The 21,372-nt window shown below is 44.4% G+C and overlaps 1 protein-coding gene across 2 annotated transcripts in view; it reads left to right on the top strand.

Annotated features, from left to right (window-relative positions):
- The first annotated feature begins 8,612 nt into the window (after window positions 1-8,612).
- Window positions 8,613-21,372, top strand: part of rtf2 (replication termination factor 2) — a 110,428-nt gene continuing 97,668 nt past the window's right edge. The window contains exon 1 of one of the 2 annotated variants that reach the window (XM_048550042.2): window positions 8,613-8,769. In XM_048550042.2, the coding sequence (XP_048405999.1) occupies window positions 8,701-8,769 (69 nt within the window). In that variant the 5' untranslated portion in view covers window positions 8,613-8,700. The remainder of the gene's footprint in view (window positions 8,770-21,372) is intronic. The other variant, XM_048550041.2, reaches the window with a different exon arrangement.

Here is a 21,372-nt window from a genome sequence, read left to right as displayed (position 1 = left end):
AACATAATTGCTGCTAACTTCCCAATGCCCAAATTTGCAAGCACTGGTGCATGTGGCAACTCATCTTTGATCAGCATTTGACCCCCAAGGACCTTCAATCCGAATGCTTAGCAAATGATTGCTGATTTAATGTGGATCTCAGATATGGCTATCAAATTGACATTTACTCCATCCACCCTGGGCATTGTTCTGGCCATTTTCTAGTACTACTTCACAGATACAGAAGGGACAACTTTGGCAGGGAACACAGCTTGCAGTGGACACTATCAGCACTAATTACCATATGGCCACCAGGTAACTGTCCTAAGGCCACCATGTTCCCTGTTACTCTGCACTACCACAACAAACCATTTCAACCCATCCCCAAAATGTGGAGACCCACCAATTGAATATCACCTACAACTGTCCTACCCACTCCCTTAGCTCCCCCATGTCCTCTATGCTTTTGTGAAGGTTACAGTGATGGTCATTGTCAATAGCCCTGCCTTTCCCTCCAATGCTGTTCCACAGATACATTCGCCCTTGAATTTTCTCCACCATTGCCTTTATCCTTGCATGTAAGAATGGCTCTGCTTTCATCCCCTAGCCTCGTCTCCTCCCAACCCTGCTGGCAGTGATCTACTCGCTGCATCTACAAGTGACTGACTTTGATAAATGGCTCCTATACATGACAGACCACTATATTTGCAGGTCTGACTGAAGATATGCGATTCCCCTGACTGCTTGTGCTTGCCCTACAGAACTGAATACTCCCTGGATTATACTGGGATAATCACCTGACCAATCCAAGCAAACAACTGGACAGTGTTAAAGCCCCTGAACTGTGTGCAAACCATGTCCATGATTGACAATACTAGGATCCTCTAATTGACAGTGCCAGCAACCCCTCCACCCCAACCGCCTTCCTTCCGCCCACAACCCATTTGTCTTTATGGAGGACTAGCCCCTGCCGGTTTCTAAAATGCATTTGATTGAATGAATGTGCAGTGAGTTTGCTCTGCAGGCAACTAACACACTAGCTGTCAGATTCACATCTTGGTATGATATTCATCAAGATGTTACCCCCTGGCCCAGGACAGATCCTGACTGATCATCATGACAAACAGCTGTTAGTGTCTGCACTAAAGCGGTAGTAATGGTAGCTTTGGGTCTGTCTGAAGTTCTGACATGCTAAAAAGTGTAAAAAGGCAAGGCATGGATGCTGTTAGTACACAGAAAAGCACGAAGTGAGAAGTGCTGAGACCATCCTTGAGATGCAGCCTGCTGCAATCCTTGAATAAGATGCCTGTGCCTGTTTACAAAATGTCCCTGTTACAACATTTCCATTCTAATTGCTGGTGAGAAATACTGCCTCTCATTGATTTCTCATTGCGGAGACATCAGAAGTCCATATAAGGTAGCAACTTCCTAAACTGGAAGTTGATGCATTGTCACACAGATAGCATGCATGGAAATGCAGAGGACTTTTGGAATTTGCAGCATAGAGGGAACAATGCAAATCTGTACTCCCTCAGTAACCTTCCAAGAGTATTGAAGAGGCACCCTGATGGTATCTGCTCCTCCCACCTCACTGACCGATCCTCAACCCCACATACCTACACTCACCTTTACTAGCTTCATCGCCACCACCTTGACCTGTTTGTCTTTGCTCCCACCCTATCCACTCCACAATCTACCTGCTATCACTGCCCCCCCTTTCTATTTACTTCAGAGACCCCTTCCCCTCCTCCATTCCTAAAAAAATGGTCCAATCCCAAAATGTCCACTTTCCTGCTTCTTTGATGCTGCCTGGCCCGCAGTGTTCCACCAGCTCCACACTGTGTTATGGTAGTGAGGGATTGTCTGATGCCAAATCTCAATGTCCATAGATAAGGTGAGCATATACCTAGTGCCCTTCATCAGAAATTGGGGAGGGGGACAGGGTTCTGAAATAAATACAGAGACAGGGGGAGGCGGATTAAAGATGGATAGAGGAGAAGATAGGTGGAGAGGAGACAGACAATTAAAGAGGTGGGGATGGAGCCAGTAGAGGTGAGTGTAGGTGGGGAGGTAGGGAGGGGATAGGTCAGTCCAGGGAGGACGAACATGTCAAGGGGGAAAGATGAGGTTAGTAGGTAGGAAATGGAGGTGCAGCTTGAGGTGGGAGGAGGGGATAGGTGAGAAGAAGAACAGGTCAGAGAGGCAGGGACAAGCTGGGCCGGTTTGGGATGCAGTAGCGGAAGGGGACATTTTGAAGCTTGTAAAATCCACATTGATCTGCAGGGTTCCCAAGCAGAATATAAGTTGCTGTTCCTGCAACCTTCGGGTGGCATCATCGTGGCACTCTGGAGGCCCAGGATGGACATGTCGTCTAAGGAATGGGAGGGGTGTTGAAATGGTTCGCGACTGGGAGGTGCAGTTGTTTATTGCGAACCGCGCATAGGTGTTCTGCAATGTGGTCCCCAAGCCTCCGCTTGGTTTCCCCAATGTAGAGGAGGCCATAATGGGTATAGCAGATGCAATATACCAGGTGAACATCTGCTTGATGTGGAAAGCCTTCTTGGAGCCTGGGATGGGGATGAGGGAGTAGGTGTGGGGGCAGGTGTAGCTCTTCCTGCGGTTGCAGGGGAAAGTGTGGTGGGGCTGGAGGGGAGTGTGGAGTGGACAAGGGAGTCACTGAGAGAGTGGTCCCTCCAGAAAGCAGACAAGGGTGGGGATGGAAATATGTCTTTGGTGGTGGGGTCGGATTGCAGACGGCGGAAGTGTCGGAGGATGATGTGTTGGATCCGGAGTTGGGTGGGGTGGTACATGAGGATGAAGGGGATTTTCTTTTTGTGGTTGTTGCAGGGACGGGGTGTGAGGGATGAGTTGCGGGAAACACAGTCGAGGGTATTCTCAACCACTGCAGGAGGGAAGTCGCGGGTCTTAAACAACGAGGACATCTGAGATGTACGGGAGTGGAATGCCTCATCCTGGGGGCAGATGTGGTGGAGGCGAAGGAATTGGGAATAGAGGATGGCATTTTTGCAGGAAGGAGGGTGGGAGGAGGTGTATTCTAGGTAGCTGTGGGAGTCGGTGGGCTTGAAATGGATATCTGTTTCTAAGTGGTTGCCTGAGTTGGAAACAGAGAGGTCCAGGAAGGTGAGGGAGGCGTTAGAGATAGTCCAGGGGAACTTGAGCTTGGGGTGGAAGGTGTTGGTGAAGTGGATGAACTGTGGAAGCACGAGGCAGCGCTGATACAGTCATCAATGTAATGGAGAAAGAGGTGGGGTTTAGGGCCAGTATATGTACGGAAGAGGGATTGTTCCACGTAACCTACAAAGAGGCAGGCATAGCTTGGGCCCATGCGGGTACCCATGGCCACCCCCTTTGTCTGTAGGAAGTGGGAGGAATCAAAAGAGAAGTTGTTGAGGGTGAGGACGAGTTTGGCTAGGCGGAAGAGGGTGTCAGTGGAGAGGGACTGGTCAGGCCTGAGGGATAGGAAGAAGTGGAGGGCCTTTAAGCCATCTGCATGGGGAATGCAGGTGTATGGGGACAGGACGTCCATGGTGCAAATGAGGTGTTGGGGACAGGGGAATTGGAAGTTCTGGAGGAGGTAGAAAGCGTGAGTTGTGTCACGGACGTAAGTAGGGAGTTCCTGGACCAAGGGGGAGAAAATGTAGTCCACCAATTGCATCCCAAAACCAGCCCAGCTCGTCCCCGCCTCCCTGACCTGTTCTTCCTCTCACGTATCCCCTCCTGCCACCTCAAGCCACACCCCCATTTCCTTCCTACTAACATCATCCCACCCCCTTGACCTGTCCGTCCTCCCCGGATTGACCTATCCCCTCCCTACCTCCCCATCTACATTCACCTCCACTGGCTCCATTCCTGCCTCTTTAACTTGTCTGTCTCTACTCCACCTATCTTCTCCTCTATCCATCTTGGATTGGCCTCCCCCTCTCTCCCTACTTATTTCAGAACCCTCTCCCCCTCCCCCATTTCTGATGAAGGGTCTGGGCCCGAAACATCAGCTTTTGTGCTCCTAAGATGCTGCTGGGCCTGCTGTGTTCATCCAGCTCTACACTTTGTTATTTTGGATTCTCCAGCATCTGCAGTTCCTATTATCTATCATATACCTGGTGCCCCTGGATTGTGTCCTGAGCTGCAGTTTAGTCACAAACAACGTGAAAGTTGCTTTGATCAAGTGGCAAGCTGTATCTGCCAGGCATCCTTCCTGGTTTCCGTGTCAAGTTTTTTGATATCAAGCTTGTGAGGTGAGTTCTGCCATCAACATGATGTTCAGCAAGCAATGGTTGCTGTCAGTTGGCAACTCACTGCTGTCCAGCAAGAATCCAGGCTACTTGCGAAAAGTATAAAAGATGGTGTGAGATGCTCCTGACGTCTAGAAGGGCTCGCCAGACTTCTTATCCAATTCTGCCACACATCTTGCCATAGTCCTTATTGTTCACATGCTATAAGATTCTACCCTAGGAGGTTCAGGAAGGTACCATCAAACACTCAAATCTGGCAATCAGGGCATGCTTTTATGAGTACTTCATTATGAGGAAAAATGATTGGAATTCCTTTTATTTGCTATTTGGAATTCACCTAATATGTCTATTGGTTTCAGTCCTTTTGTATTACTTTATGGAGAAAATTTAAAAGGTCCTCTGAAACTAGTCAAAGAAATGTTATAGGACCAAAGGGCAAATCTTCTGTTTAAGTTCTGTACCTGTGTTCTGGTAATAACTAAGAAGAGCCTGCAAAGTCACTCAAGAGCATTCTTAAAACTCTGCAAATAACAATGAAGAAATGGGCCAATAAGCTTGGCAAATCAAAAGCACATCAGCTCTGAAATGAGGTGTTATTGTTACTACCATTGCAGAACGGACATTAAAAGCACAGTTCAATGGTCTGTATCGCGTAATCAAAAGGATCTGTAAAGTAATTTATTTGATTGCCAGAAAAAGAGCCACATCAATATGGTGAAGTACTACCATTTTCAGGAGAAGGATAAGCAGATACAAGTATGTGAAATTGTAATGACAAGTATGTGAAATTGTAATGACAGTAGTGGATGAAAGGGATAGTCAGCGTGAAGCAGGAGGATAATTCTCTCATTGAATTTCCATAAACCCCCAGCTAACACTGAACGATTTGAGAGATTAGACACCCTGCTTTCATATTCAAAACTGGAAGACCTAACTGAGAATTATTCATGGAATTTAAAGGAGTCAGCAGGAACAAATCACGCTTACAGCTTTAGCCATACATGATGTAGATACTGGAGAATTCTTCCCTTTAAGTATCATCCTTACTACTTGAATCCAATGAAACAGAGCCAGGTGAAAGTAGTTTAAACACATGATGGAAAACCAACTAATTTGAAATCCGCAGTTGCGTTAGTGCCTAAACCAAATAGTTCAACCAGAGATAATGGGAACTGCAGATGCTGGAGAATCCAAGATAACAAAGTGTGGAGCTGAATGAACACAGCAGGCCAAGCAGCATCTCAGGAGCACAAAAGCTGACGTTTCGGGCCTAGACACTTCATCAGAGAGGGGGATGGGGTGAGGGTTCTGGAATACATAGGGAGAGAGGGGGAGGCGGACCGAAGATGGAGAGAAAAGAAGATGGGTGGAGAGGAGAGTATAGGTGGGGAGGTAGGGAGGGGATAGGTCAGTCCAGGGGAGACGGACAGGTCGAGGAGGTGGGATGAGGTTAGTAGATAGGAAATGGAGGTGTGGGTTGGGGTGGGAGGAAGGGATGGGTGAGAGGAAGAACAGGTTAGGGAGGCAGAGACAGGCTGGGCTGGTTTTGGGATGCAGTGGGGGGAGAGGAAGAGCTGGGCTGGTTGTGTGGTGCAGTGGGGGGAGGGGACGAACTGGGCTGGTTTAGGGATGCGGTGGGGGAAGGGGAGATTTTGAAGCTGGTGAAGTCCACATTGATACCATTGGGCTGCAGGGTTTCCAAGCGGAATATGAGTTGCTGTTCCTGCAACCTTCGGGTGGCATCATTGTGGCACTGCAGGAGGCCCACGATGGACATGTCATCTAAAGAATGGGAGGGGGAGTTGAAATGGTTCGCGACTGGGAGGTGCAGTTGTTTATTGCGAACCGAGCGGAGGTGTTCTGCAAAGCGGTCCCCAAGCCTCCGCTTGGTTTCCCCAATGTAGAGGAGGCCACACCGGGTACAGTGGATACAGTATACCACATTGGCAGATGTGCAGGTGAACCTCTGCTTAATATGGAAAGTCATCTTGGGGCCTGGGATAGGGGTGAGGGAGGAGGTGTGGGGCAAGTGTAGCACTTCCTGCGGTTGCAGGGGAAGGTGCCGGATGTGGTGGGGTTGGAGGGCAGTGTGGGGCAAACAAGGGAGTCACGGAGAGAGTGGTCTCTCCTTTGTCCTAGATCTCGACATACCTTTACTAAACAAAAATGTGTCTATAACAGATTTATAATATCTAGAATCTATGACCATGAAAATGGGTTGGCTGTGCAGGGAGGAACCCATACAATGCAGGACCTAGCAGTTTTTGTGGAGACTAACTGATGCGAAGGAGGGTGATTTCACTCTGAGATTATTACACTCAATGTTGAGTCTTGAAGACTGTATGGTGCTAACTGGAAGTTGAAGTGTTGTTCCTCCAGTTTATGTTGAGCCTTACTGGAGTACTGCAGCATAAGTGTTGAAAGGGGAACATGGTGGTGAGTTGAAATGACAAGTAACTGGAACCTTGGGATCATTTTAACACATGGAACATAGGGAAAACAGTCACTCAGTCACTGTTTCATTACCTTTACTGCACATCTTTACACCTTGCTTGCTATAAGGATTCCATCTCATTTTCCTAGTTTCTCCATCTCTGTCACATCTGTTATGAAGATGCCACCTTCCGTAGGGAGGGCCTCAGAAACGGCCACTTCTTTCCTCAACCAAGGATTCCCTGCCACTGTAGTTGACAGGGTGCTCAGCCATGTCTGACTCATTTCCCACAATTCTACCCACACCCCTTCCCATGTACAGGAGACCACGTTGTGAACAACTAATACCGTGGCCTAGATTAAACGAAGTGCAGGAAAATCACTGCTTCACTGGAAGGTGTGTCTGGGGCCTGACAAAGTGAGGAGGGAGGAGGTAAACAGGTCTGGATTACACCTTCTGAGATAGAATGTGAAGGTGTCAGGAGTGAGGAGGATGGATGGCAAGTTGATCAGGGTGTCCCAGAAGGAACAATCCCTGTGAAAGACTGACAAGGAAGGGGAGGAATATGTGTGTCTGGTGGTGGCATCCTGCTGGAGGTGGCAGAAATGGCAGCTTATGATCTTTTGGAAAGGTTGGAAATTGAGGACCGGGGGACTTTGCCATTGTGTAGGAGGGAAAGGGTGAGGGTAGAATTATGGCGAATGAGTCTGACACAGCTGAGTGCCTGGTCAACTACGGTTGCAGGGAATCCTTGGTCGAGGAAAAAGGTGCACATTTCTGAGGCCACCCCTACAGAAGGTGGCATGTTCAGAACAGATGTGACAGAGATGGAGAAACTGGAAAAATGAGACGGAATCCTTACAGCAAGCAGGGTGTAAAGATGTGCAGTAACGTCCGGACGAGGGTGGTGGTGGATAGGAAAATTTCAGGACATCTAACAAAGAAAAAGTGGAGCCCCATCAGATCATCTTGATGGGGAATGGACACGTAAAGGGTTGCATGTCGATGGTGAAAACGATGGCTGGTGCTGGCAAATTAGAAATTTTGAAACAGATATGGAGCATCAGAAGAATTTTGAAAATAAATCAGAAAGGACTGGACAAGGGAGGAAAGAAGTCGAACCAAGATACCAAGAAACAAGTTCTGTGAATTAGGAACAAGCAGATACAATGAGCATGTCCAGGCATTCCTCTCAGTGGATTTTGGCAAGAATTCAGTAGCAGGCTGTATCGGGTTGTGGGACAATGAGGTTGGAAGCCTCCCTGTTGAGGGGAAATCCCCAGATGCGATGAGGTTGGTGACGGTTGTAAAGACAATAGCTTGATGTTTGATAGTTGGGGCACAGTCCAGCGGGAGGAAGGAGAAAGTGTCCGAGAGCTGGCGTTCAGCCTCCACAATGTAGAGATCAGTACGTCGGCCTTCCTGTTTCTCTGATGCTGCTTGGCCTGTTGCGTTCATCCAACTCCACACCTTGTTATCTCCTGAACACCCTCCTTGTCGGCAGGTTTAATCACAACGTCAGGGTTGGATTGAGAGCACAGAGTGTAATCAGCCAGAGGAAGATCGGTTTGAATACGCGAAGGAGCCAAAGACATCAGAGTGGTCGATGTCACGTTGACGATTCTCGACAGTAATAGGTTAGACAGAGGGTTTCAGGTGGAGGCAGACAGCTGGAGGCTGGTGAGGGGAGTGTTGGAAACCGCCCCCGCCCCCGGTCACACAGCCCGATGCTGCATTCTTCCCAGCATCCACAAACAGAACTGCTTGGACAGAGCCACTGCTTCTATCTGTTCCAGCGCGGGGCCGGCCAGGACAGCAGCTTGAGTCTATATCCAAGTCGGGGTCGGACCAGGCTAAGGGAGGGGAGAGTGAGGGTTAAGAAGGACGAGGGTTGCAGGTGACGGGCAACATTCCGGGGCGGACTTCCGGGTTTCGGCGGAAGCGTTGTCAGAAGGGCGGGGTTCGCATGCGCAGAGTGGATTTGGCGTCGTTGTCGAGGGAGACGGGTGGCGCATTCTGTGTCACCGGGACACCATGGGCTGTGATGGAGGTACCATCCCCAAGCGACATGAGTTGGTGAAAGGGCCCAAGAAGGTGGAGCAGGTGAGAAGCGATGTGGTCCCGACCTGTCGGTTTCTATCAGCCGGACGGTGCGGCCTACGCTGCTCAGGCTTTCCGCGCTGTTTACTGGTCGGAGCTGCGGCTGCTCCAACGCCTGGTGCTAGTCCTGATAAGCTGGGACAGAGTTCATGTTGTCTGTCTCGTTAGCCAGTGGTGAGTGCCTACCATGGTGAAGCTAGGCTACACGGGGAGAGGGAAATGAATGACACATCATGTTTACACTAACGAATATTCCCCACGGCCTGCTGCTGGCATAGATTTTTTTTAACGTAAAAACAATTGTGACTTGTTTTTAGTGTTGGTATACATTGAGTCTGAATTACAATAATGAGCTTAGTGCTGCTCGTTTTATACTTTACTGCTGGTTCATTACAATAAAGTAATGCTTAGTGTTACGTTGTCAGCTTATTGGTTAATCTGTTGGAAAAATGGTGTTCGTGTAGCTCAACAGTCATATGTTGTGTTGTAGCTGCTCTATTATAACAGCCATGAGCACCATTCTACGTTTCTTTTTTTAATAAAAATTGGCTTCATGGTAGACTAATTAGTAAAGTTGGTCACATGGGATTCAGGGTCAGCTTGCGAGTTTGATACAGAATTGACTTTATGATGGGAAACAGTGCTGGTGGAGGGTTATTTTTGAACTGGAGACCTGTGAATTGTGCTGCACAGGGATTGGTACTGGGCCCACTTTGTCATTTATATAAATGACTTGGCTGAGAATATGGGAGGAATGGTTAGTAAGTTTACGGATGACACCAAAATTGGTGGTACGGTGGACAGTGAAGAAGGTTATCTAAGATTGCAAAGAGATCTTGATCAATTAGGTAATGGGGTAGCAGATGGAGTTTTAATTTGGATAAATTTGAGGTATTTCTGTAAAACAAAGGCAAGTCTTATAGAATTAATAGGGTTCTGGGTAGATGTGTAGAACAGAGATCTGAGGGTTCAAGTGCATAATTCTTTGAAACTTGCATTGCAGGTAGATAGGGTGGTTAAGATGCTCTGCAAACTTGCCTACATCGCTCAGACCTTTGAGTGTTGGAGTTGGGACTCATCTTGAAATTAAAAGATGCTGGTGAGGCCTTTTCTGGAGTACTGTGTGCAGTTCTGGTCACCCTGTTGTAGCAAGGATGTTATTAAACTAGAGAGGATTCAGAAAAGATTTACCAGGATGTTGCTGGCAATGGTGGATTTGTGTTATACAAATAGGCTGGGATGTTTTTCACTGGAGCTTAAGAGGTTGAGAAGGGTGACCTTATAGAGGTTTATAAAATCATGAAAGGTGTAGATAAGTTGAATACAAAAGATCTTTTCCCTATGGTGTTGGGGGGTGGAAGGTTTAAAATTAGTGGGCATGTTTTTAAGGTGAGAAGAGAGAGATTTAAAAAGGACATGAGGGCAGCCTTTTTACACTGGTTAGTGTGTGGAATGAACTGCTAGAAGAAGTGATGGATGCAGGTACTATTAGAATACTTAAGACATTTGAATAATTCATGAATAGAAAAGGTTTGGAGGGATATGTACAAGTGGGACTAGTTTAGTTTGGAAACATGGTTGGCGTGGACTAGTTGGACTGCAGGGTCTCTGTTTCCATGCTGTATGACTCTGTGACCCCGTAGACTGCATAGACTGGTCACGATTTCCCAAAATTCCTTAGAATCTAGAAGCTTTCTAGCAGATTGGAATCTAACACTGTGTTCAAGAAAGGCAGAGAGGGAAAGCTGGGAAATACCAATCTTTTAGTCTGACATAACTTATTCAAAATTGGGTCGGAGAGTCCTTACATGGCTGATGAGTCCGTCTAAGGAGCAGCATCTCCGATCACATGTTTGGCACGTGTTTCCAGGAGGTGAAAGTAGACTGCGACTTTTATTGTGATCAGAGATAATGGGAACTGCAGATGCTGGAGAATCCAAGATAACAAAGTGTGAAGCTGGATGAACACAGCAGGCCAAGCAGCATCTCAGGAGCACAACAGCTGACGTTTCTGGCCTAGACACTTCATCAGAGGGCCTCTGATGAACGGTCTAGGCCCGAAATGTCAGCTTTTGTGCTCCTGAGATGCTGCTTGGCCTGCTGTGTTCATCCAGCTTCACACTATCTTTGACCTTTATTGTTGGCTTCATTTCTGTGGTTCCTTTTTAGTATTTCCTGTTGGCATTGGGTGTTCTTAAAGAATTGTCGCTTCATGGAGGAGGTTCCTCCAAATCGTTTTTTTTTCCTGAATATTTCTGTCCTGTGCAGTTGATGGCAGGGAAGCTCTGCTTCTCCAAGTTTGAAAATCTCTCCTGTAATCCGGTTCACTCCTGCAGCTTTTCCATTCTCTGCATGTCTGATGGAGGCTTTAACTTGTAGGCTAGGTGGGAGTCTGAGATCATCTTTGGAGAATTAGGGTATTTCCTCAAAAACACCCTTGTTGACAACAATATCGTGGTTTAGGAGTTCTTTGAAACATTCTTTCTATCAGGGGCTGTTGTTTTCTCTTTATCAACAGGGTGCTATCCTTACTGCGCACTAGCTTGAGGCCAAGGGTATTGGCTCCATATATTGCCTCAGTGCCACTAATGAATGGTGTTGGCTTATTGGCAGAGTTGCAACTCCTTTGTTTTCTGACTCCACAATAGTTCTTGATTTCCCTAATTTTTCTTTGCAACTCCATCTTTGCTTGATGAGCTCTCTTTTGTTTTTGCCTTGCTGGTAATGTTTCACCAGGCATGGAGAGCCTTTCACTTTTCATAAACCAACTACATAAAGGAAAGCCAGTGGATGATTTTCAAAAGGCACCACAAAAAGATGATGCATTGCTCCGGTAATGGCTTAAAAAGATGACAGTAATATATCAATCAAGATATAGTATTGGTAAATGGACAGGAAGTAGAAAGTAAGGATACAGGGAACATTTCAGGTTGTAACTAGAGGAATGGTACAAGGATCAGTTTTGGGACCTCAGCCAAATAATTAATAACTTGGAATAAGAGACTGAAATTCATTTAATGATACAAAACTAGTTGGACTGTCAGATGAACATGATATAATGAGACTGGAAAGAGAAAGGGTGAAATTTGAGTCAAGTGGCTCATTGAGTACAGTGAGAAATGTGAGGTAATTTTGTTTTCTATTAAAATAGAAAAGTGTTGTTTTTATAAGGTATGATACTTCTTTGGGCGGCACTGTGGGTCAGTGGTTAGCACTGCATCCTTACAGCGCCAGGGACCCGGGTTCGATTCCAGTCTCGGGTGACTGCCTGTGTGGAGTTTGCACATTTTCCCCATGTCTGCGTGGGCTTCCTCTGGGTGCTCCGGTTTCCTCCCACAGTCCAAAAATGTGCAGGCTAGGTGGAATGGCCATGCTGAATTGCCCGTAGTGTTCAGGAGTGTGTGGGTTATAGGGGGATGGGTCTGGGTGGGATGCTACAACGCGGGGTGTGGACTTGTTGGGCCGAAGGGCCTGTTTCCACACTAGGGAATCTAATCTAAATGTTGATGTCACAGACTTCGATGAACATGGAAAACCAGCTTGCACTAACATCAAATAGTTGGGAAGACAAATTGGCTTGGTTATAGAAGACAGGATTGTTGTGGAAGGTTTTCTTTTGACTGGATGACAGTGATGCTGTGCACGGGTCAGTGTTAGGACCTTTTCTATTCAAATAGTTTATACATCTTACAAATGTCTGCTTAGTAAGTTTGTGGATGACATGAAAATTGGAGGAGTTATGGAGGACAAGTGGTCAGGTTTCAGGTGAGGCAGTTTTGTTTTACACAGGGTGGTAGATGCCTGGAATATTCTGCTGTGGGAAGTAGAAGATGCCTGGAAAGTATTGCCAGTGGAGGTGGCAAAAGCAGATATGATAAGTGTTTAAGAGGCATTTATACAGACACATGTTAAGGCAAGGAATAGAGGGATATGGACCATATGCAGACAGATTGGTTTAGTTTAGAATGGGATTATGGTCGACACAAACATGGTGGGCTGAAGGGCCTGTTCCTGTGGAACTAACGGCTCATATTGCAAGGAAGATAGGAGTACAAAAGTAAAGAAATTTTGCAATTTTGTAGCAACTTGACAAGATTGTGCCTGCAGTAAGGTGCACAATCTCCATATTTAATAAAACATATACGATCAGAGGCCATACAGTGAAGAATCATAGAATTCCTACAGTGTGGAAATAGATCGTTTGGCCCATCCAGTCCACATTGACCCTTTTAAGTCATCCCACACCTCAATAAATACTGACTTTGCCGGAAGTGTTCTTGTTCAAAAGTGAACAGTAATAGAAAAGTCAGTCTATGTGCTATGTTGTCTGTGGTTAAAAAGCTCTCTGGCTGTAGATTCCTTGACTCCTAATTGTACTTTGAAAGTCATCAAAGCATGAACATTCTTTGGAACGCAGAACAATTTAATTTGAAGTAAAATATCCTTCTCATAGATGAATTGCTGTGTGAGTTTTAATTTTTAAAACATTTTTCCACAAAGATTTTGCTGGGATGCAAGGAAGTTATTTTTAATACTTTAATTTTTAGAGCTTTAAATCCAAACAATTATTCTCTTCCTCATAGATCTTTCGCCAAATTTTTGAGAAGATTTGTAGCTCGGGCCGTGGATGTGGTTGTAGATGTGCTCACTGAGCTGGTGGGTTTGGATGCAAACACTTTGTCATCCTGCTAGGTCACGTCGTCAGTGCACCTCTGGTGAAGCGTTTGTGTTCTGTCCTGCTTGTTATTTATGTGCCTTGGTTTGCTGGGGTGGTTGGTATTACTTCCGGTTCACAACCTCTCAACTCACTTTAACTTCAGCATATACAAACAAATCAATGGAACACTGTTGGGATCCTCAATATCAAGATTAATTGCAGAGGCAGTAGTGCAAAGGTTAGAATGGATAGCACTCCCCACTATACAACCCAAACTTTGTGTCTGACATGTAGACGACATCTTCATGATTATTAAAGGCACAAAACTAGAAGAAACACCCCCAGCACACAAACAGCAACTCTACCAGGATAAAATTCCAAAGCAGAAGAGATCAACAACCGACTGCCCTTCCTGGACATAATGGCAGAATGCAAATACAACAGGGAACTCCGTAGCATATACAGAAAGACCACATGTACAGTCCAGATACTCAATTACACTAGCAACCACTGCAATGCCCACAAACAGAGCTGCATCAGGACACTATACCTCAGATCTTTAGCCAATTTGTTAACCTGTTTGACAGTTGATTAGCACTGCTCAATCATTGTGTTAAGGGGTCTTTGATTCTTTTTGGTTGTCAACAATGGTAATGTAGATAACAAGAGACAAGCAGCCAGTAAGGTGAAGCCAAAATAGTAGGATTTCATTCTTGATTGTGACCCAAAGTTACTTCTGGTTTTGAACCAACAATGAGGAAACTAGACATTGCTTTTAAAAAGGGGGAGGCTTCAAGGGATTGTTTGAAAATTGGGAAAACAGTGAAGCTAAGATAACAAAGCGTGAAGATGCATGAACACAGCAGGCCAAGCAGCATCTCAGGAGCACAAAAGCTGACGTTTCGGGCCTAGACCCTTCAACGTCAGCTTTTGTGCTCCTGAGATGCTGCTTGGCCTGCTGTGTTCATCCAGATTCACACTTTGTTATCTTGGATTCTCCAGCATCTGCAGTTCCCATTCACTCTGAAAACAGTGAAGCTAATGTGTGTGAGACTGTTGTTTCATGGATGGAAGTATTTACTAATCAACCCGTTCTGAAATGTTCTTCCTCACCTCTGGAACAGATGAGACATCAACCCAGGTCACCTGACTGAGAAGTAGAGCCATAACCATTGTGCTACAAGAGCTCTAAACTAATTTTAATCCACCTGTTCAGACAGACCTGTGAGGCAGGTTGGACTTGAACCCAAACTTCTCACCTAGAGGAATAGACACCACCAGTGCACCATCAGACTGACCTTATGGAGGCATTGAGCGCAACATCTGTTGTTGGTTCAGGAAATATCACTACAGTGACAACCCTTGCGCAAGCTGCAGCCAAACACGCTGTGATGGAAATACACCAGAGGTGAGGGAAATACAACAGGGTCAAGGAAAAGGTTCCAGCATTTCTGTTTCCTTTCTCTGCAAAGTTGTTCTCTCCAATTCTATTGAAATCGCAGGAAAATTGGGTTTTAGAATGATTTTGTTCAGTGTGCAAAGGAGTGGTGAGGATCCTGGGTCCAACCAATCAGCCTATAAATTAAAAACTGCTGTAGAAATAATATCGCAGAATGAAAAATTGAGAACACAGCTTGTCCAGGGTTGTGATCTGGACTGTTGATACACGACTGTGTTCTCCTGACTTCTTTCTCTATCCATATTTGTGTCTTATCTCTTTTTGTTTCTGCAGGAAAGTAGAAGGAGTAAAGTACAAGTTTCATAGTTGTAAATTAGTAACTCATTTTTTATTTTTTGCCATCGGTAAAGTTGATTATTTTGCAGTCAAACTGATGTTACTTGCTTGTCAATGACACGAACATGGTGTGTACTTTTCTACCCCGAATTAGCTAGTTAGGTAAATTGGGCATTTTGGTAGTTTTATTAAATTTTCACATGCAACCATACCAAAATGCTTGTATTTGTGAATGTGGTCCCATGCAGAGCTGTAATTTTGAAGAACCGATATATAGACCTTTCCAGTATGTAATAGCTGATGTAAACTGTGCTACAATGTCTTGCCATATGTGTGCAAATTGACTTGGAGTTTGCAATCCAAGACTGCCTGTAGAGGACAGCAGTGGAAATCTAACAGTAGTACTTATCTAGCGAAGCATGGCATGTTTACTGTTCTCTAATTACATAGTTCTAATGATAAAAGAAAAACGTGATTTATACATTTATATGACATTAAATAAATTAGTTTAAGGAGTTGTCTCTAACATTGTTATTTTTCCAATGTTACCCAGTTTGTTTTCAGAGAGACTGGAGGAACTCGAAACATTTAAGCACCTGGTTCAGATTGCAAATTATCGTGATTAGTGTGCCCATTATTTTTCAATTTGTTCATAGGATGTGAGCATCATTGGCAGGGGTCAGAATTGTTTTTTTGTAATTCTTCTTGAGGAGCTACTGTTGATCTACTTCCTTGAATCACTGGGATGAAACTTCTTGGGACCACCAAAATGCCCCCTCTCTTATCCGTATGTCCGACAAATTTTCCATTTCAAATACTTTATTATGCCATCTGGGATGGTTCAAGGCATACTAGTACGTTAAATTGTATCTCGGACATTGCCTCCACCCTCATCATTTCTGGGGTTCATTCTCTCTTGATTCCAAATTCTTTTTGCTTCTCAATTATCAATAGTACTCCTACCCTCATTTCACATGTTAAACTTTTCATGCTGTGCCCTGTATCTAAATGGTCTTGACAATTTGTTAGCATGTGTATCTTCCATTTTCTTTTGTATGCTAGATGTCCTGTTTTTGCTACAAACACTTTTTTATTGGTGCTCCTGACACTTGTTTCATCAGTGTATGCTTATCTGCAAATTCAGTTCCTGTCAAAACAAGCCCTTCCGCATCTAATACTTATGCACAGTCCATAAACTTACTTACCAGTGTGGATTGTGTCTGCTGAATTCCATTATGTATTCTTCCAAGGTATTTTTACACTATCAAAATTTGACAATGCCCCATAAGCGGTCAATATATCATCTTTTTGGTATTCCAGAAAGTTAGCAACCTGTCCCCACACTCCTCCTTGTTCAAATGATCAGTTCCAATTCCCAAAACGGCTTGTTGAAAGGTCTTCAGCCATAGGACGCAGAGGCAATAAAGCTCCCTTGGGCTATATTTTGGCATGAAGTGAACATTGTAAATATTGACTGTAATTGTAAGTTATAGTAAGCAAGTAATGTACAGCATTGGAGCAACTGAGTTGTAATGACTTTTTATATGTTTTGTACACTTTGCATAAAATTTACTCATAAAGCATGCATTTGGAAAAGTTGAGTTGTTGCCCATGTTGTTTTATAGTTGGCTAGGTAGGAACTTGAGGGCAAGAGTAGGCCATATGACCCTTCAATCTTGTTCCAACATTTAAAAAGGTGATAGCTGATCTATTTGTAGTCTCAACCCCACTTTGCTGCTCTTCACCCTGTAACCCTTAGTCCTGTTTTCTGTCAAAGCCTCTAACACAGTGAAATAAATTCAATGACTCAACTTACATTATTTCTGAGTAGGAAAATTGCACAGACTGCTGGCCATTTCTCCTATCCTGTCTTAAAGATGAGACATCCTGTTAATCTGTTCCTTAGTTTTTGCCTGTAATAGGAGAGGTGTCCTGTCTGTTTCAAATTCCCTCAAGCTTTTGTATGTTTCAGTATGACCACCACTTATTCTTCTAAGCACCAGTGTGTAAAGGCTTAAAATGGTGAACCTGTCCTCGTAAGAGAAGCCCTTCATCCTAATAATGAGTTGGGATAATCTCCTCCTGAAATTTTTAACACAATTATATAGTTTGTCAAATAAGTCCATATTTATACACTACTCCAGAAGTAGCCTCACAAAAGCATTGTACTGTAATGTTAAGGTGAGGGGAGGTGATGGTTTTAATGGTATTATCGCAAACTATTTATGTAGAGACCCAGGTAATGAACTGGTGACCTGCATTTGAATCCTGTGATAAATGGTGGAATTTGAATTCAGTAAAAATCTGGAATTAATTATTTAAATAATTATTTACGACCATGAAACTATTACTAATTGTAGACAAGCCCATTTGGTTTATTAATGTCTTTTAGGGAAGGAACCTACCATCCTTGCCCACTCTGGTCCACATCTGACTCCAGACCCACAACAATATGGTTGACTCTTACTGTTACAAATACCGGCCTGGCCGCGTCCTGAGAATGAAAGTTCTAACGCCATAGAGATAGTAGGAACTGCAGATGGTGGAGAGTCTGAGATAACAAGGTGTAGAGCTGGATGAACACAGGCCAAGCAGCATCAGAGGAGCTGGAAGGCTGATGTTTTGGGCCTAGACCCTTCAGAAAAGAAAAGATGATACATTTTCTGAAGATGGGTCTAAACCTGAAACATCAGCCTTCCTGCTGCTCTGACGCTGCTTGGCCTGCTGTGTTCGTCCAGCTCTACACCTTTGTTTTCTAAGGCCATATTTTGTTTTAACTTTGGTAGAACAGTAATCCAGGCCTACGTGGTTACTTCATCCTTCCTTGCTCATCAGGTTCACTTCTAGAAAATAATGGATAAATATACCTTGAAACTTGACACTTTGATTCTAACTCACTCTGCTAGTAATGCTGTACAGAAGAAGATAAATGTTAATAAATGTAGTCATAACCCTTTAACTGATGTATCCATCACCTTTGATCCATAAGTCTCAAATATTCCTCAGACACTAATAGGTGATGCTGAACATTGGACAATCATAGCTATTCTAACCTACTGAAGATAAGTCGAAGAACGGTTGGGGTTAAGACCCCTTTGTTGATATTTTGGGGTTGTTATAATCGGGCCCCAACAACCACCGTCCTCTGTGTTAGGAATAACTTCAACTGATTGAGAGGTTTCTCCTTGTTGCCTGTGGATTTTGATTTTGCTTAAGCTCCTTGTTGGGTAACTAGTCAATGATACAAAGAACAGTCACTTCCAGGTAACCTCTGGAATTTAGCCCTTTTGTCCATGTTTGGCTTATGGCTGTAATTAAGTCTGGAGCTGAGTACCCATGGAGGATCATAAGTGGAACTTCAGTGAGCTCGTTCATGCCAAGTAAAGGTAAAGTCATCATAGTCCTACTGGAACAGAAATTCGGTCTCTCATTAAAGAGAGAGAGTAAGGTGACTGGTGGTTTAACCAGAGGTTGGCCATGCTTGGGATAAGGAGCCAGTCTGAGAAGGAGAGTTCTTAATGGTAATATCAACGAGTGCAGGAATGGAATTCTCACTGTTGGTATCACTGCATCGCAAATGAGCCACCCAGTCAACTCAACTAACTGATCTCTTCTTGCTAAGTATGCGATTGGACATATGTTGGCAATTGTTTTGTATTGCTGAGTAGATGCCCTCTTGTCTATATTTACAAGGATTGGACCAGCACACCTGTGGAAATTTTTAAGGAAATTGTTGGCAAGCTGGGGTCTCTTTACCTTCAAAAAAAAAAGGCACAGGTGTAACTGAGGTATTTAAAAATTAAGAAATGTCTTGATTGTGGTAATGTTCCCTCTTGTGGAGAAGGGCACTGCTGAAGGCCATCGATATATGATAGTCATTAGGAATCCACTTGGGAATTTGAAAGAAACTTCCTTACTTAGAGAATGGTGAGAATATGGAACTATAATAAGGAATGGGGGAAACAGATAGAACATAGCACATTACAGCGCAGTACAGGCCCTTCGGCCCCCGATGTTTCACTGACCTGTGTAATCAATCTGAAACCCATCTAACTTACACTATTCCATTATCAACCATATGTTTATCCAATGACCATTTAAATGCCCTTAAAGTTGGCGAGTCGTCTACTGTTGCAGGCAGAGCATTCCACACCCTTGCTACTCTCTGAGTAAAGAATCTACCTCTGACATATGTCCTATATCTATCACCCCTCAATTTAAAGCTATTTCCCCTTGTGCTAGCCATCACTGTCTGAAGAAAAAGGCTCTCACTGTCCACCCTAGCTAATCCTCTGATCATCTTGTATGTCTCTATTAAGTCACCTCTTAACCTTTTTCTCTCTAACGAAAATAGCCTCAAGTCCCTCAGCCTTTCCTCATAAAACCTTCCCTCCATACCAAGCAACATCCTGGTAAATCTCTTTACCCTTTCCAATGCTTCCACATCCTTCCTATAAAGTGGCAACCAGAACTGTACACAGTATTCCAAGTGCGGCCGCACCAGAGTTTTGTACAGCTGCAACATAACCTCTTGGTTCCGGAACTCAATCCCTCTACCAATAAAACCTAACACACCGTATGCCGCTTTAACCCTATCAACCTGGGTGGCAACTTTCAGGGATCTATGCACATGGACACTGATCTCTCTGCTCATCCGCACTACCAAGAATCTTACCATTAGCCCAATACTCTGGAAGGAGTAACAGGAATACAAAGTGAATTACCTCACAATATTTATCTACAACTCCACCGATCTTAGTGTCGTCTGCAAATTTACTAACCCATCCTTCTATGCCCTCATCCAGGTCCATTATAAAAATGGCAAACAGCAAAGGCCCCAAAACAGATCCTTGCAGTATACCACTAGTAACTGAACTCCAGGATGAACATTTCCCATCAACCACCACCCTCCGCTGCCTTCCAGCTAGCCAATTTTTGATCCAAACTGCTAAATCCCTCAATCCCGTGTCTCTGTACTTTCTGCAATAGCCTACCATGGGGAACCTTATCAAATGCTTTACTGAAATCCATATATACCTCATCCACCTGTTTGGTCACCTTCTCAAAGAACTCAAGGTTTGTGAGACACGACCTACCCTTCACAAAACAGTGACTATCCCAAATCAAATTATTATTTTCTAGATGGTTATAAATCCTATCTCTTAATCCTTTCCAACACTTTACCCACAACTGAAGTAAGGCTCACTGGTCTATAATTACTAGGGTTGTCTCTACTCCCCTTCTTGAACAAGGGGACAACACTTGCTATCCTCCAGTCTTCTGTCCCTACTCCTGTAGACAATGATGACATAAAGATCAAAGCCAAAGGCTCTGCAATCTACTCCCTAGCTTCCCAGAGAATCCCAGGATAAATCCCATCGGCCCAGGGGACTTATCTATTTTCACACTTTCCAGAATTGCTAACACCACCTCCTTATGGACCTCAATCCTGTCTAGCCTAATGGCCTGCATCTCAGTATTCTTCTCGACAATATTGTCTTTTTCCTGTGTGAATACTGATGAAAAATATTCATTTAGCGCCTCTCCTATCTCTTTGGACTCCATGCACAACTTCCCACTACTGTTCTTGACTGGTTCTAATCTTACTCTAGTCATTCTTTTATTCCTGACGTACCTGTAGAAAGCTTTAGGGATTTCCTTGATCCTACGTGCCAAAGACTTCTCATGTCCCCTCCTGGCTCTTATTTGCTCTCTCTTTAGGTCCTTCCTGGCTAACTTGTAACTGTCAAGCGCCCTAACTGAGCCTTCACGCCTCATCTTTACATAAGCCTCCTTCTTCCTCTTGATGAGAGATTCAACTTCTTTAGCAAACCATGGTTCTCTTGCTCAACCGCCTCCTCCCTGCCTGACAAGTACATACTTATCAAGGACATGCAGTAGCTGTTCCTTGAACAAGCTCCACATTTCAATTATGCCCAGCCCCTGCAATTTCCTTCTCCATCCTATGCATCCTTAAACTTGTTTAATTGCCTTTCCCCCAGCTATAGCTCCTGCCCTGTGGTATACACCTATCCCTTTCCATTGCTAAAGTAAATATAACTGAATTGTGGTCACTATCACCAAATTGCTCACCTACCTCCAATTCTAAGACCTGGCCTGGTTCGTTACCCAGTACAAAATCTAATGTTGCCTCACCTCTTGGCCTATCTATGTACTGTCGGGAAACCGTCCTGCACACATTGGACAAAAACTG

This window comes from Stegostoma tigrinum, chromosome 19 (assembly GCF_030684315.1).
Source record: "Stegostoma tigrinum isolate sSteTig4 chromosome 19, sSteTig4.hap1, whole genome shotgun sequence".
Taxonomy (NCBI): domain Eukaryota; kingdom Metazoa; phylum Chordata; class Chondrichthyes; order Orectolobiformes; family Stegostomatidae; genus Stegostoma; species Stegostoma tigrinum.
The sequence above is the reverse complement of the archived record's forward strand: the minus strand, read 5'-3'. Positions and strand labels throughout refer to the sequence as shown.